The sequence below is a fragment of the Nelumbo lutea genome, chromosome 2, assembly GCF_056320005.1.
Source record: "Nelumbo lutea isolate HS-2025 chromosome 2, American lotus-T2T, whole genome shotgun sequence".
Lineage (NCBI taxonomy): Eukaryota > Viridiplantae > Streptophyta > Magnoliopsida > Proteales > Nelumbonaceae > Nelumbo > Nelumbo lutea.
This window is the reverse complement of record NC_142685.1, coordinates 62726147-62742500: the sequence shown is the minus strand read 5'-3', so window position 1 is coordinate 62742500 and position 16354 is coordinate 62726147. Positions and strand designations below refer to the sequence as shown.

The window sequence follows — 16354 nt, the reverse complement described above, 5'->3', positions numbered from 1 at the left end:
TCACCCCTGTTCGGATCGGATCAGATAATAGGATCCGATTAGAAATCGGATTGGATCAGATAATAGGATCCGATTAGAAATCGGATTGGATTTGGATTGCCCCTATCTGATCCAAGAAGATTCGATCCGATATATATTATATATTTATTAATATAAATATATATAATACATATATATGTTATTTATTTATTTATAAATATATTTTTATATTATATTTTTTATAATTTTGTTTTATTATTTTTTTTTATAAAAAAACATGTATATATATGATGAAAATATTTAAAAAATACTTGTACTTTTTTTATTTTATTTAAATTAGTATATTTTATTTTTCTTGTAATGATTTATTAATTTTTAAAGAAAACAATTTGAATCAAATTAGATATGAAGATCTGACTTACCACTAGAGTTCAAATTCAAATCGAGTCCTATCAGATCAGATCGGATCTTTGGATCCGATCAGATCTGACATAAACAGTGTTGGAATCCGATCCAATCCGTTTGCATTCCTATTGGAATTCCAATCAATTCAACCTTTAACTATCAAGGTATTTGATGAAAATTAATACCAAATAATCAAAAATTAACTTTCAACTTTAACTACATAGGTTGAGAGACTTACTAATTAAGTTTGACCTTGATAGATGATTCCTAGTAGCTCCTCTATGTTTGGAAACGGTATCTTGATGATTCAAACAAGAAAGTTATCTTGTAATCATTCCATGGTGTAAAAAAAGGGATGATTCGATTATGTTCTTGATAAGGAGAGAAAAATGGAGAAGGATGTGGTAGTTTTACAATTTCAAACCCTAGCTTTCAAGCTTTTCTTAATTTCCCATTGGAAATGGTAATATGGATTCAAATGATGGTTCTTTGTACTGTTATGTTAGGGGCTATTTATAGAGAGAAAAGGTTGGAAAGGTCTTAAGCTTGACCCCACGCATCTTAGGGTTTATCCAAGATTTCTATGAATTGTTTCAGGGTTTTTTGTGCCCAATGTGGGTATTTTCGAATCTATTTATACCAGGCTCGAATTTGGCTTCTTAGTAGCAAAAAAAAAAACATAAAATTGAAATGGCCATAATGATCCTTATGTCATTTCCCTGATTCAAGAAAGGTTACTTTGGGGTTTTGGGTTCATCTTGTCTATTTGGTGCATCCCAATTGGTTTAAGGGGCCGGTGGGGTTTTAATGAAGGGCTAACATCAGCCCCACCTCCTTGAAGCTCTAGATCAATATAGGTTATGGGAGATTGAATCCGGTGCTAAAAATATAATATTTTTATTTTAATGATGAAACCAGGGAATTAGGTTATGAAATTTGATATAACAGGGTTTGTTTGTGAGTCTTTGAACATGATTATATAGTCTAATTGGTTAAATGAGATTTACATGATGAAGATTTATGACTGATAAGTTTCGATTAATAAGATTTGCTGAAATGGAATTTTGGTTGAATGACAGTTCAAATGAGGGAGTCTTGAAATAAAATTCGAGGGGTATGCATTTTTGGGTATCTAGAATCTTATGGAAGAAATGAATATTGGATATATGGATTGATATATATGATTCAGATTAGGGTTTTGTCTTATAGCTTATTAACCAATAAAAAGGCTCAAAATGGAAGTCTTGCTTATTCTAGAGGAAAATAAAGGAATTTATGATTTTGATTAGATTGATTATCTTCAGGTTTCTAAACTCAATGAGAGAAGTTAGGCTATTGCATATTTTAGTGTGATTTAATTATAAATGTGAAATTAGAATCTATCGGTGGGATGGTCAGTCAAAGAAATTTTGTGTTAAAACTTGACGTGTGAGTGTAAATAGGGATGTTAAATATCATGGAATTTTCAAATTAGGTAGAGGATATTGGTCTAGTTGTTTAGTTTTATTCATCTAGGACCATTGGAATGAAATCTTAGTAGTTTTCATGGTTGATCATTGGATTCAAAATGGGATTTGGTGAATGAATATATCTCACTGTTTTTGAGGTGATGCACACCAAGGTTCAAATATTGAGTTGGTTAGAAACGTTAATAAGGAAATTTAGGGTTTGTTTGGTTTACGGTCATATCAAAATTGGATTGGAATCGAAATACCCTAGAATCAAAATGGGAATTGCCTATTTCCAACGCTTCTTTGGTTCAAATGGGAATCTGTAGAGTCGAATTCCAATCATTGTTGTTTGGTTCATTTGGAGTTGTAACCAGGATCAATTGAAATTTTTTAATTTTGTATTAGTTTATTGATATTTTATTATTATTGTTTTATTATTTTATTATTACTTTAATTAAATTATATTAATATTTTATTATACTATTAATTTATTATTTTATTAATATTAGGGTTTGGAGGCTTTTTTGTTAGGAGCTCTATACTTATTGGTAGACTCTAAAATGGAAATTCTATTCCCAAGGGGGAGGCTAGAGTGGCCATTACCTAATATGGGGGAATTCTATTCTACCAAAAGTGGTAATTAAAATCCCATTCTACCAAAAATGGTAATTAGAATCTCATTCCAGCCAAACAAACAGTTGAAATCAGAATGGTCCATTTCGATTCTTATTCCAAGCACTTATTTTAGGGAACTAAGCGAACTCTTAGTATGACAAATGGTGGATCCGTTAGAAGGGCTAAAACTCATTAGTTTCATGGCCAAACTTGTTAGGGTTGATGACCAAATTGCAAAAAAAAAAAAAAAAAAAAAAAATCCAAACCTGAGAGCCAATTTCTCGATATTTGCTTAATTTTTTGGATCCATCTTCCATTGAACCTAATCAAATTTGAAACTCAAAATTAAACTGAGCATACTTGATATCAAGTACACAAAATTCAGACCTACATCAGTCTCCCAGCTGAAAATGGCTCAGCTAGAACTTGATGTTGATCTTGCAACTATGCTTTAGACGATTTTGATCTCCAACTAATTGGAATTAATGCAACTGGGTGCACTTAATCTTTGATTTTTTTTCTTCAGAAAAAACAAAATAAAAAATAATGGAGAAATAGTCAACTCCAAGGCTGGTTCAAACTAGAGTTTATGAGAGAGAGAGAGGGAGAGTAGGAGAGAGTGTAGCTAGAAGAGTTTAATTCGACCTCTCCCTTTTAACCCTATATATAGACCTCTCTCCCAATAAACTTAGCACTAATCCAAATCAGATTTGGGTTAGGACTTAACCACATCAAAAGAATTGAACTCCATACCCATATTCAATCCAAATCACATTACAACTTCATGTGACTAATTTAACTAGTCTTATTATTAATGGTCTAAGGCTCATTTCCTTTAGTGACTCACTTACATAACTCTTGATAAGGTTCATGGGGTTACACATCTGGGGTAGCCTTTCTTGGACCATGTCCAATCCAATCCAATGAATATTTTGAACCATTTTGGACTGGTCCAAATCAATTTTTAAACCGTTCTATCTGTTCAAATTCATTTTAATTTAGATTAGTTTCAACCCAAATTCGGTCCATTGACACCTATATTCTTATCTTATATGAATCTATTGGACATTGACTTAATCCAATCGAATCCAATATAAATTTATTACGAACAGATCAGGCCCAGTCTAATCTAATAAATATTTTGGACCGAATTGGTTCAATCCAATACATCCAATCCATCCAAATTGATTTTGGACTGGTCCATTGACACCCCTGAAGCCCGCCCTCCTAGACACGGGTTGTGTATCAGAGACGATATGATCAAATTGGTTTTTAGAAGATTTAATGGAGCGTCGGTCGAATCCAGAGAAGACTCTTCAAGCATGACCTATGTTCCATTAGAAGCTCTCCCCTCCAAGACCGGAGCAAATTTAATTAGACTGAATAGCAAGATGGATCAACAACTTTAGATCCGACCCATTTGTGCCCAACAAATTGAAGCGATATTACTGTGATTCCGCAAAAAGAAAAAGAAAGAGTCCAAGCTGACCAAGCTCCTCCCACAAATTTCTCTATGATAATCCAGTGCAAATCTCCACTTCATCAAACTACTAACAGACAAATGAAAAGCAAAATAGACTCATTTTCGTCAATATTTAAACCACCCACTGGTCACTCTTTTCTAGCGCCTGCTCGTCAAAGAGAGACTGGGAGATCTAGACGATGAGGATCTCAGAGAAACTGCTGTTGGCCGTCTTGATCAATCTCTGTCTAGTAGCTACGTCAGTTCATGGCTCCGCCAGCAACACCGGTAGACAGGTGGGTCTCTCTATCTTGTGCGCTTTATATATGGAGTTTGTTCAAAGCATCAGCCAATGGTGATTATTGTGTTGATAACAGCCGTATATAGTGTACATGGGAGACGTGCAGGAGCATGGATTCTCAGTAGAGCAACACCACAACATGCTTACTGATGTCATCGGAGAGTAAGTAGGCTGATTCATTTTACCTATTGCAGCTGTGACATTTATCGAACATTTGTTGGTTGAATTTCTGATTTTGATTATTGTTTTCGAAGATTGCCCATAAGATCAGAGGTGATACCTGTTTCTCTTTGTTGTGTGAAACTCAAGTGCCAAATTAACCTAGGTGCGATTCCTAAGTGCGGATCTTGGTTGAATTTCGGAACAAGAGAAGAATAGTAAATGGCCATATAGGTGAAATGAAATCGCAAGTAGTGCGAGTCCCAGAATACTCAGTGCGGAATCACAGGCACCAAGAATGTGAATCGTAGTTAACGGTAAAGTAAAGTGATAAACCCAGAAGAAAAGAAAAGTCCCAATGACAATCCAGAAAGTAAATACAGAGATACTGAGAACTAAATAGGGGAAAGAAAGAAGAAACAAGCCACACCACAAAATACACAAAGGTTTATATGATTCAGTGTGCCCATGTCCACCGACAATGGCAGATAAATAATCCACTATATCAACAAATATTGGTAGAGATACAAAGATGAGAGCAACTTTTACACACTCTCAAAAACTCTCACACTTACAAGGCCTCACTGAGAACTTTTGTTAGTTGTTGCATTATTACACCTAGATTCCAACCTGAAAACTCTCTCAAGTCTCAACTACTTCTCAAGTAAAAAAGTTGGGGTGCAAGAGACATAAGATTATTTACAGGCATGGAAAAAGGCCCTTAGGCTCAGTTTGGAAAGAAGACAAATGCAAATATATACCATTCAAAAACATATAAAATAATATAAAACAAATTTGTAGAGTGCAAATTTGTATGTATTTGTACAGTACATATTTGCATTTGTATGCCTTCCAAGGCTCAGATTGAAAACAGTACAAATATAATACAAATATGTAGAGTTAAAAACCTTACAGTTTTTATTATTTTTTATGTATTTATAGGGAATGGCAACAGGGCAGGACCTGGTTTTACACATCCTTTCCCAACCCTTAACACATATACCCCCATTGCATACCCCAACGAGGCTGGAAATCCCAGCCCCATTCGGCCATCCCTATCCCCACCTCCACCGGGAATGGGGATCCTGAATTTTCCCACCCCACCCCGACCATTGCTAACCATGGTTTCTTTCACATTTTGGATTGGATTTTTCATTACCATGGTTTATTCATTCACATTTTGGGGTAGATTTGAACTTGTCTAGACCAATTCAGTCTCAATTTGAATTCAAGAAAATAGATGCCATTTACAATCCTAAATCATAATAACATTAATTTATGTCCATTTAAATTTAAAAACAATTACATCAATAAATTTTTAAAATAAAATTGATAAAAAAATCCATAGATAAGTGATTCACCTAAAAATATTGCTTAGCTAGGTTGGACTTTAACTTGCCTAAACCAATTGAGTCTTAAATTGAATTCAGAGAAATAGATACCATTTTCTTTTGGCAGTCTTAAAAATCTTAGTTACACTATTTTAAAATTGGTTTAGGCAAGTTAACTAATAAAAATTAGAATTTGATAGACAATTCACCTAAAAATATTGCTTGGATTGGACTTGAATCTGACTAGACTCCATGAGGCCCCACACTTTCCAACCAATTGGGAATGTCATAAAGTTCTCTCTAGCTTCTACCTTCTGCCTTCTACCTTCTACTTCAATTCTTAATAGTAAATGGTTAAAAAATATCACATCATATCTTAATAGTAAATGGTTAAAGACATAAAGGATTGAACCTTTTAGATAAGTTGCGATCATAAAGGATAGAAACTTGACCAAGTTGTTTTATTTGAGTCTGGATCTCCTGCACTGGTAGTATGTGGGCAGGGTTGTACTTCCAATAACAAATGAACACGTATTGTATTCAGAGTGTGAACTCCACCCACAAACGTGGAGTGAGACTAAACGGTAAAACTTCTATTAGATTAATATTTTATTTTTTTAACTTAAAAAATAGTAAAAGTGAACAAAAAGTAGTAGGAACTGACCCTAGACTTCAAACGATGAAAGCCTCCTTCAAGTTAATCTTGAAAGATTCAAGATCGGGATGAAGAAAAAACATGTGACTTGTTTATTTGAATCTTGCTCTTGACCGAAGATGGAAGAAGAAAACTCAATCTTGACTGAAACTATAATAAAACTGAAATTTGTCTTGAATCAAACTTCCAAATCCCGCTCTTGATCTTGGACCGAAGATGGAAGAAGAAAAAACAGATTTGAAGAAATATTGAATCTCACAGTTCGAAAGGTTTCACCATGAAAATTCAAGGAAGCAACTAGCAAATGAGTGCTTTCATATAGATATTTCGCCCTTGGCTGAAGCTTGAAGGAGGTCTTATTCTGATCTTTAATCTATACTATCTATAAAAGTAAGAATAGATGTGGTTGGCTTTTGGAATTTTCACTAGACTAAAATACCCCATCTCTAAGGTTTAAATCAGAGGATTAGCAATGGTAAATATGTACTTTTGTTTTCTCATTTAATGCTTATTACAGAAACGACACAAAATTCCATTCTTTTTGTTCATAATTGTAAAACAAGTCAATGACGAAAATGTTATTTAACATTCTCATTTAATACTTGCTAGGGAAAATACAAAAAAAAAAAATCCCTTTTTTTGTTCAATAGTTGGAAAACAAACCATGGTAATTGCTGAAACATCTCTTGAAGTTTTTAACCGTTGCCCAAACCTCCCCTGAAGTTTGGTGATTGCAATCATCTCCCATAAATTTCTTGAAATAATTGCAAGTAGACCCCCTTTGTAAAATCCTCTAGCAAGAGGTATGAAAAGAGAGTTTAAAGTTGCAATTATGCCTTTGAGCAATTGATATGAAGGGAAAAATTGGAAAATATATCAATTCCGAAAAAAGAGATTAGAAGGGATTGGGGTTAGTGATTGATGCGAAGAAAAAAATTAAAAAATAAACATTTTATTCAAAAGTAAGTATATGGGTATTTTGGACTTTTTTGTGCTTTTTGTTAGAAGATTCTAATAGAGGGTCTACTTGTATCTATGTCAAAAAGTTCATGAGAGGTGATTGCATTTACCAAACTTTAGGGGGTTTAGCAATATGATAAAAAATTTTACAAGAGGTTTTAGCAATTTACCCTTTAATTTATTTAAATTAAAAAAACTTGAATGTACATTTTTTTCTCAAATAGCCAATGTTGGGCCTCATTAACCACCATGAATAGATTTTCAACTTGCAAATGGCATGCATGACCAATTTATTCTTTAAACTATTTTCTTGTTTTTTTTTTTAATATTTTTAACCTATTTTCATTGGTTTAGTTCTTGATCATATGGTGGGTTCATTTTTAATTTTTGTTACCTTAAAGCCCACATCATTGGGTAAGTAATATTTTTTTATAGCAGTTCATTGTAAGGGTTTTAGTGGTTGAAGGAGCTGAAGTTGGATTTATGATTTATCATATAGAAGTTAATTCTTGCAAAGGTAATGAGAATACAAATAAAATTCTGATGAAGGTAATTGATAAAAATTATTAATTTTATTAATGAATAATAATAAATAAGAATAATAAAAATTTCATTAATGATAATAAAAATTAAGAATAATAAGAATTTTATTAATTCTTGTTACCTTTTCAAGAATTTTATTTGGACATGTCTTTATATTAATGAACCATAATAAATGCGATAAATAAGAATAATTTTTATAGATGTAGAAATATAAAAAATTGTAAAAAAAATTTGGAAATATATTATATACTATCATCATCACAAAATTTGTTTCGTGCAAGTTATGTACACAAATACTAGTGGTTGAAGTTTGAAGAAGGGTTCATCATTTGGAGTCCAGGGTAAATTCCCACTCCTTTTTGTTCACTTTAAATATTTTTTTAAGTTTAAAAAAGTAAAATATTAATTTAACAGAAGTTTTTCCGTTTGGTCTCACTCCATGCATGTGAGTGGGGTCCACACTCTGAACACAAGACATGTTCATTTGTTAATGGAAGTGCACCCCCACCCACATACTTCGAGTGTAGGAGATCCATACTCATTTTATTTAGTGTCATTTACTAGAACACCCCCTATACGTCGCAACCTATTTACTTAATTAATGTTTCACTAGAGGTGGATTCGAGCCGAGCCGAGCTGAATACTTGGTTATTCGAGCTTGGCTCACAGAAATAGTGTTAGGCTTGAGCTCTATTCAAGCTAGAAACTTGAGCTCAAGCTCGGCTCGGTTCAAAAACTCGCAAGTTTGAGCTCAACTACAAGTCAAGCTTTTTCTAAAAAATAAAAATTATACATATAAAAATAGTTTTTTTTAATTTTACATAAAAAAAATAAGGATTACAAAAATTACTTATTATATATAAATATTTATATGTATAATATGTATGTATGTATGTATGTATGTATGTATAATAAAAATTATTTATTTATTATACTAGACGTGATTAGGTTCCCGAACCTCATGAGTAGAGCTTCACTGAGATCAAGCTTAGCTCGAAACTCAGTTTAAACCGAACTGACCCGAGCTCCAATAGCTCAGGAGAAGCTAAGCTCGTGGCCACCCCTAGCCTTTTACTAAGAAGTGTTTGTTTTGTCATCTAAATGGGCATATGATTGTTTATTCCAAAAGTACCCTAATACTTCTTCATACAGAAAACAAAATTGAGCAACTAGTACCAAATAGAGTGGTTGCTCATGTCTTACTAGGGGAAAAAATGGTATTTTCAATTTTATTTATTTTTATTAAATTTATTCAAATGGACATTAGGGACAAAACTGTCAATTTCCACTATCATCTAATGGAAAGTTAATTAAGTTAATCGATTGCAAGCTATAGATAGGGGTGCAACTTGGGCAGGCCCAGCCTGAGCCTGAATTGGCCCCACCCAGAATTTTACACAGGCTGGGCTTGGATTTTTGGTCCTCAGGTTGGGCTCGGGCCCAAGAAGTCGGGCTTTTTTACTTTCCGGGCTAGGCTTGGGCCTAGCCCTTTGGTAGCCCAAACTCGACTCAATTATATACATTTGTACATATATATATATATATATTATTTGCATAAATACATCTATATATGTATAATTTTAGAGTGGATTCATTGACAACCCAAGTGCATCAAATTATAGAGCAGGCTGGGATCGAGTTGGGAAAATCAGGCTTAACCTCGGGCTCGGGCCTTAAGCCCAAATTTTAGGACCGGGCCTGGGTTGAGCATAAACCCGGCCCAACCTGCCCAACTTGCACTCCTAGCTATAGAGGGTGTTTTAGTAAACAATCCTTTTATTTATTTATTTAACTTATAAATTCTTCTAAAAGTCCTAATATCTTTATGTTTTAATTTTTAAAGGATATTGCCAATGATTTGATTTATCATTGATTAAGTAACTTTTGATATATATCCATTCTCAAAAATAATATATATCAGAGTGGAATGAATAAATACCACTCCCGCTCCATCCCTAGTCAGAATAGTTTTGGGTTTCCCTAAAACCCGCCCCAACGAGGGTGGATCAGATTGCAATCTACAGGGTGGCCCAACCCTCTACATCCACCACAAACCACAAGATAAAATTTTCCCTTCAGTGTTTTCTCCATAAATGTGGGTCAATTGAAGTAGGCCACAACAAAGAATTCAAGGCACAACATAACACTCTTAATAAATTGCTAAGTAATGACTCCACTAGAGAACAGACCATGCAATAACAGAAGCGTAGTCGGCCTTTCATTGAGAAGATTAGGCTTTCTTTGTTTTCCTTCTGGGCAATTTGTTGCTAAACTTCTAGGTATTGTTTCAAATTGGATGTATGCAGCTGAAGCAAAAGATTGTAGTTCCTCCATGTGTAGTTGAGCAAATTAGAGGAAAAGACTATCTTCCATCTTATTATTTTATTTTAGGATAGTTTGATGTTGATGAAGATGTTGTTCTTTTACCAAGTGAGAGCATTGCAAGAGAGTCCAGAATACATAGCTATAAAAGGAGTTTTAATGGGTTCGCGGCCATGCTGTTGCCACATGAAGCAAATCGACTGATGGGTATGTATGGCTATCTATCAAAAACTGAAGTTTTAATAATTCCGTGCACTGATCTAAATACAACAATGAAAATGAAGAATGTTTTTGGTTGGATCATTGCAGAGAGAGAGGGGGTTGTATCCGTGTTTCCAAACACCAAACGTAAGCTTGTCACCACAAGATCATGGGATTTTCTTGGAATGCCTCTAACAGTAAACAGGAACCATCAATCTGAGAGCGACATCATAGTGGGTTTGTTGGACACAGGTAAATTAAAGCTGGAAAAGCTCCCAGTATCCAGATTTCCTTGTAATCATTCATGGGAGTAAACTCATAAAGGTTAATTCTTTCAGGAGTTTATCCTGAATCTCCAAGTTTCGATGATAAAGGGTATGGGCCGCCTCCGTCTAAATGGAAGGGTAAATGCGAAGTAGGTGATAATTTCACCGGCTGCAACAAGTAAGATTGTCATTCCATCTCTCCCTCTTTGTTTGTTTATTTGGTTAATTTTGCATTAATAAAATCTTCAATATAATTCACTAGCTACATCCAGTGTTATATGGGCTGGGCCAGGCCTGGGTCCTAGACCCATATTTAGGGTTGGGCCTGCATTGACCCTAGACCCGGCCCAGAGAACCCATATTCCAGATCTTCTAATAGATAGCATTACCATTTACCAGCTAGTTTAATTTTGATTTGATAGGAGGCTACCCATTTACATACCTACTGGATATTGTAATATGTGGCCTTGCGTTGTGAATGTTTTGACTTTAAAAAGTAATTTCTCCACCATGCCAGATGTATATATTTGATCATCAGAAAGTCAGGGTCTATCTAATTAATGGTGGATAAATTTACCATTAGAACTCCAACTTTTGTAATGCATATTCATGGGTTTTCAACAAATTTTGAATCCTTCACCTGTATAACTCTGGCAGCAAGCTCATAGGTGCAAGGTCCTACAGCATTCAAATCAAAATTTCCGACCAATCTCCAGCAGATACCGAAGGGCACGGAACACACACATCATCTACGGTTGCAGGTTCAGCAGTCAACCATGCTAGCCTCTACGGGATAGGCAGAGGGACGGCACGAGGCGGGGTGCCGTCGGCCCGCATCGCCATGTACAAGGTCTGTTGGTACTGGTGCTCGGACATAGACATCTTAGCTGCATTTGACGATGTCATCAGCGACGGTGTCGACGTGCTCTCCATTTCTATCGGCGGTTCTAGCATTCGAAATTACTTCAATGATTCACTAGCCATCGGCTCCTTCCACGCTATGAAGAAGGGCATCTTCACTGCTTGCGCCGCTGGAAACCAAGGGCCCTATGCATTAACTGTGTCCAATGTCGCACCCTGGATCATGACTGTTGGCGCCACTGGTATAGATAGGAAATTCAGGACAGAAATCAGGCTTGGCAATGGCATGAAGATCTATGTAAGTAGTGAATGTGTTTCAACTTTCAAATCTTTCTGGGTTTAGCCATGGCTTGACCAGTTACAGTACTCTTGTATCAGGGACTTTCCCTTAACACATATGCACCAACGAAGCAGATGTACCCTCTAACGAGCGGCACCAAAGCAGCCAACTACACTGATGGCTATGAAGCTTACTTCGCAAGGTTGTATTCTTGAACAATTAACCTAGCTTTTCTCCTGGTTGCTTTGCTTAGAGTACTGACAAAGTTCATGGCTGTATGTATGTCTTCCATTTCAAAAATCACAGTTCTTGCTACTCGGGAACTATGGGCCAGGAGAAAGTGGATGGAAAGATAGTCTACTGTGCCTCAGGCCAGGGAATGTTTCTAGGCGACAGGCAAGACCATACAGTCAAAGAATTGGGGGGTGTTGGGACAATCATAGCAGGATCGGAATTAAATGACACTGCCTTCTCTTACGTTCTTCCTGCGTCCCGTGTTGATCTTAAGTCCGGCGATCAGATTGATAGATACATCAACACCACCAAGTAATTCCCTAATATGCCATGACTTTTGCACTCTTTCTTTTGATTTTAGTACAAATTTTTGCTTTCCCAACTGTGTTAATCCCTACTATATGTGACCCATGTAATCATGCAGGAACCCTCAAGCCATTATATACAAGACTAAAGAAGTGAAAGTTAGTGCCCCTTTTGTGGCATCCTTCTCATCTCGAGGCCCCAATTACCTCAGCCCAAGGATCCTCAAAGTAATCACTCTCTCTCTCTCTCTCTCTCTCTCTCTCTCTCTCGTTGAAATTGAAAATGTTGTTCACTTGGATGAGCAGCCGGATATCACAGCTCCGGGGGTGGACATACTAGCCGCTTATACAAAATTGGCGTCAGTGACTGGGCAACCGTATGATGACCGGTTCTCTTTGTTTAATATAGTATCGGGCACATCAATGGCTTGCCCTCATGCTGCCGCTGCTGCCGCCTACGTCAAGTCCTTCCATCCCAACTGGTCCCCGGCGGCAATCAAGTCTGCCCTAATGACCACCGGTAAGTCTTTCGCATGTTTGACCTTAATCCTTACTCCCAACCCTACTATACACAACCAACCACTCGTTTCAACTAACAGAAAGAACCAGAATAGGGAAAACTTATGCATTCTTCTTTCATGGTTTGACTTGGGATTAATTGTAAAAGTTGAAATCATGTTTGGTTTCCTCCTCTATGCCTCCTTCTTTTAATTCTAATGAAAAAGAATGGACAAGAATGAATAACATTAGAAGGTTTGGCTACAAAATTCTTGCCCTGTTTCTCATTTTTTTAGAATGAAAAATTAGTCTATAGCCAAAAATTAAGGTAACCTATAGCATGAAAAATAATCATATCTCATCTTGTTCATTTTCAATCTTTAAAGAAATTCTATGCCCTGGTAGGTCTACAAAATTGTCATCATAGATGTTTATGTTTACTGGTGGACTACCATGGAAACACAACAGAGGAACATTGACCGTGGGCCATCTGCCGGTAGACATCTATGCCAACTGTTTTACAGACCTAGGCATTTGGTTCACTTAAAAAAATCACTTTTTTAGAAAAAAACATTTGGTTCATAGCAATATTTTCTCATTCTGCCCATTTTTACCCATTCTTGTTCACTTTATAACTTCATCTTGGTAAGAATGAGAAAGAACGAGGGTTAAACCAAATATGGCCTTAATCCCTTGTCTCTATTTCTGCTTCTTGTTTCAGCCACTGCAATGAAGGTTAGAAATCGGGACGCTGAATTTGCGTATGGGACTGGCCATATCAACCCAGTGAAAGCGCTCAACCCTGGCCTCGTCTATGATCTTCAGATAAGCTCCTACATTCGCTTCTTGTGCAGGGAGGGCTACAACAACACAAAGCTTCACCTAATCACAGGTTGGAGCCATTTGGATTGCCAAAAATTCCAACCAGCTCGTGGCCATGATGGCATCAACTACCCAACAATGACCCTTCCACTACCCCACCCTGCAAAAAAATTTTCAGCTGTTTTTAAACGAATAGTTACAAATGTAGGGACTAACAGCTCAGTTTACAAGGCAACGGTGAAATCACCCGAGGGTCTCTCTATCTCCGTTTTCCCCAATACTCTGGCCTTCAATCGGGTGTACCAAAGAAAAACTTTCAAAGTCGTTATCAAGGGTAAGCCCCTAAGAAAGGAAACTCCATTTATTTCGGCGTCTCTGGAATGGAGCGACTCAATTCACAGAGTCAGGAGCCCTATCGTCGTTTATAAGATCTCAGCGTACCGGGTGACCAGTTAGCTCAGTTTCTTTTTGGTGCCCACCAAACAAATTGCTCTGGGAGTTGTTGGCACAGATTGCATCAATAGGCTTAATCCCTGCTATAGGTTCAGAGTTTAGACTTTATATTTTCAATCCCCACATCTTTTTAGTATTTTTTGTATTCAGATTAATCAATAATGTTAGCTAAATTTAATATAAGTTTTCTTCAATAGCTTCTTGTGACTCGATTTAAGTTATTTTTCATTGCTGTTTTTCATAAATCATAAATTAATTAACAGTAAATCTTTATTTCACTTGAACTGCTCTCAGTTATTCCATCAGAACGTACCGAGCCAACAGAGATACGCTCGGAGCATACATGATACATGAACACAGAAATCACAAGTAAACATACACAGACACATGGGTTTCACTTAATTAGCACATACACATAAAATTCTCTACTTCTTGCAGACAATTCCTCGACCACTTATGCCGCTTCCACACTCCATATCTGGGTATTCAGAAGCAGCACCCAGAATAGGCAGCTGCCCTCGCCGGAAGCGAGCGACGGGGCAATCAGTGGAGAAGAGACTGGACGAAGAGAATTCACGTACACCACCTATAACAGGCATTACGCTTGATATCTTTACCCTGCTAGTGTAGTTACTCCTGTATGTCTGACCCAACACGCCATTAACGTCATCACTCAGAGAGTAGAATTTGAAGCCAAGCTCGAGATGAGCAAAGCAATCCTCACTGGTAATACCATAGTTGTGAACTCGAGATTCTTCTTGGGTGATAGGAACCACAGTTGCTGTGATTTTGAAGTTCCTTTCCACTTCAACCGTGACGGCGTTGGCGCTTCTGGTTCTAGTGACAGAAACACTCGGTGCCACTTTGGGCTGCCACTTTACCCCTTCAACTTCTGGAAGGATGATGGGTTCGCCATTGAAGACAAGGGCGAGACGATCAACGGAATCGTTCCATGTCGAGGTCTTCAAGGCACCAACGTAGATTTGGTGGGTGTCAAAGAGAACTCCAATGGCCTGGACCCAGGTGAAGTCCCTGTGTAAAGTCGGATTCCGCCGGCCAACGAAATGGGCATTGATGTGGAGATTGGAGTCAGAAACAAGGCAGAAGTCGCGATCTTTCATGCCGTGGAAGTAGAAGGTGATGCCATCTCCGCCTATGAATCTGGGGTCTTGGCACACAGCTCCCGGAATATCACAACCTGATCGAACACATTTACACCATCCATGAATAAGTTCTTCAAATTAAAAAGGATAAATGGATGAAGAGAACTATATATACATATCCGATCTATACTTGAAAAAGAACTATACAAAACTTCAACCAACTTAATCTGGTGGCTAGCACTTGGGTTTGGAAAATCATGCATGCCAATTTGTATAGGGTTGGGTAGAGTTGATCAGAGACCAGTATATAGCTAGCTAGCTATAGCAGTCAAGCCAGCCAGTGCAATTGACAACACAAATAAAGATAGATTTTTGAGAAACAGTAGAGATATGGGAAAGCAAATAAGGACTTACTGCAAATGGGTTTGCAGGATACGCAGTCAACCACACAGGAGGTGGGACAATTCACAGGGCATTTGAACTGCTGATTGTAGCAGGCTGGATACCCACTCCCTTTGCACTTTGCTTTCACTGTAACACTCTTTTTTTTCACACTGTTATTCCCGTCCCCATTATTTTGTCCATTGCCATTGTTATTTCCATTCCCATTCCCTCGTCGTCCATTGCCATTTCCAGGAGCTGCTTCGGCCAAGACTACCATAAGGATGTGGAAAACACAAACAAGGTACCTCATAGGTCGAGCCATGGTAGCTTTTGAAACTTCACAGCCCAGAACTGGTTAAGATACTAGATTGGTGTGAAGAAGGATTGTGAGCATAAGGCCCCTTTTATAGAAGCCAATTTGGTAATAGTTGGTTGTTTGTCCATGTGGAGTGAAGAAGCTGCTACGTTACATGTGGGAGTGCAAAGCCCTAACTTCATGTGGTCTCTCATCATTTCCTTGGTCAACTGCTTCTTTTATAACCTATCTTTGCCTGCTATACGTTCTTAGTAGCTTCTTTAGTTACCTGCATGTGATACCAACAGGGCGGTAGTAAAATACTCCATAAAAGAAAATATACACAAGAAATACTTTGATATCACGGAAGCAGCTATGAGAAGCCAGAAAATAAAATGTCTATATTTCATATGACCCCTCACCTTGGGAAGCTCAACAGCCACCCTACCCTTAATAAACAAACTTCATC

The 16354-nt window shown here is 36.9% G+C and overlaps 2 protein-coding genes across 2 annotated transcripts; one reads left to right on the top strand and one right to left on the bottom strand.

Moving 5' to 3' along the window:
• Positions 1-4092: 4092 nt before the first annotated feature.
• On the top strand, positions 4093-14297 carry LOC148871136 (subtilisin-like protease SBT4.15). The gene is made up of 11 exons (XM_088973130.1): positions 4093-4208; positions 4290-4375; positions 10293-10390; positions 10493-10636; positions 10723-10828; positions 11308-11809; positions 11890-11993; positions 12098-12337; positions 12450-12558; positions 12637-12850; positions 13550-14297. Exons 1-11 carry the CDS (start codon positions 4113-4115, stop codon positions 14104-14106), a joined length of 2256 nt encoding a protein of 751 aa, XP_088829256.1. The 5' UTR covers positions 4093-4112; the 3' UTR covers positions 14107-14297.
• Positions 14298-14351: 54 nt separating this feature from the next.
• LOC148871135 (uncharacterized) lies at positions 14352-16075 on the bottom strand. The gene is made up of 2 exons (XM_088973131.1): positions 15621-16075; positions 14352-15301 (listed from the first exon to the last, which is right to left on the bottom strand). Exons 1-2 carry the CDS (start codon positions 15910-15912, stop codon positions 14529-14531), a joined length of 1065 nt encoding a protein of 354 aa, XP_088829257.1. The 5' UTR covers positions 15913-16075; the 3' UTR covers positions 14352-14528.
• Positions 16076-16354: the final 279 nt, after the last annotated feature.

Bases quoted from the DNA above. Each gene is read 5' to 3' on its own strand.
- LOC148871136 (XM_088973130.1), top strand. From the start codon at position 4,113: ATGAGGATCTCAGAGAAACTGCTGTTGGCCGTCTTGATCAATCTCTGT. The intron at 4,209-4,289 runs GTGGGTCTCTCT...TGTTGATAACAG, and splicing joins CCAGCAACACCGGTAGACAG to CCGTATATAGTGTACATGGG. The intron at 10,391-10,492 runs GTATGTATGGCT...GGATCATTGCAG, and splicing joins TGAAGCAAATCGACTGATGG to AGAGAGAGGGGGTTGTATCC.
- LOC148871135 (XM_088973131.1), bottom strand. From the start codon at position 15,912: ATGGCTCGACCTATGAGGTACCTTGTTTGTGTTTTCCACATCCTTATG. The intron at 15,302-15,620 runs GTAAGTCCTTAT...GTGTTCGATCAG, and splicing joins ATCCTGCAAACCCATTTGCA to GTTGTGATATTCCGGGAGCT.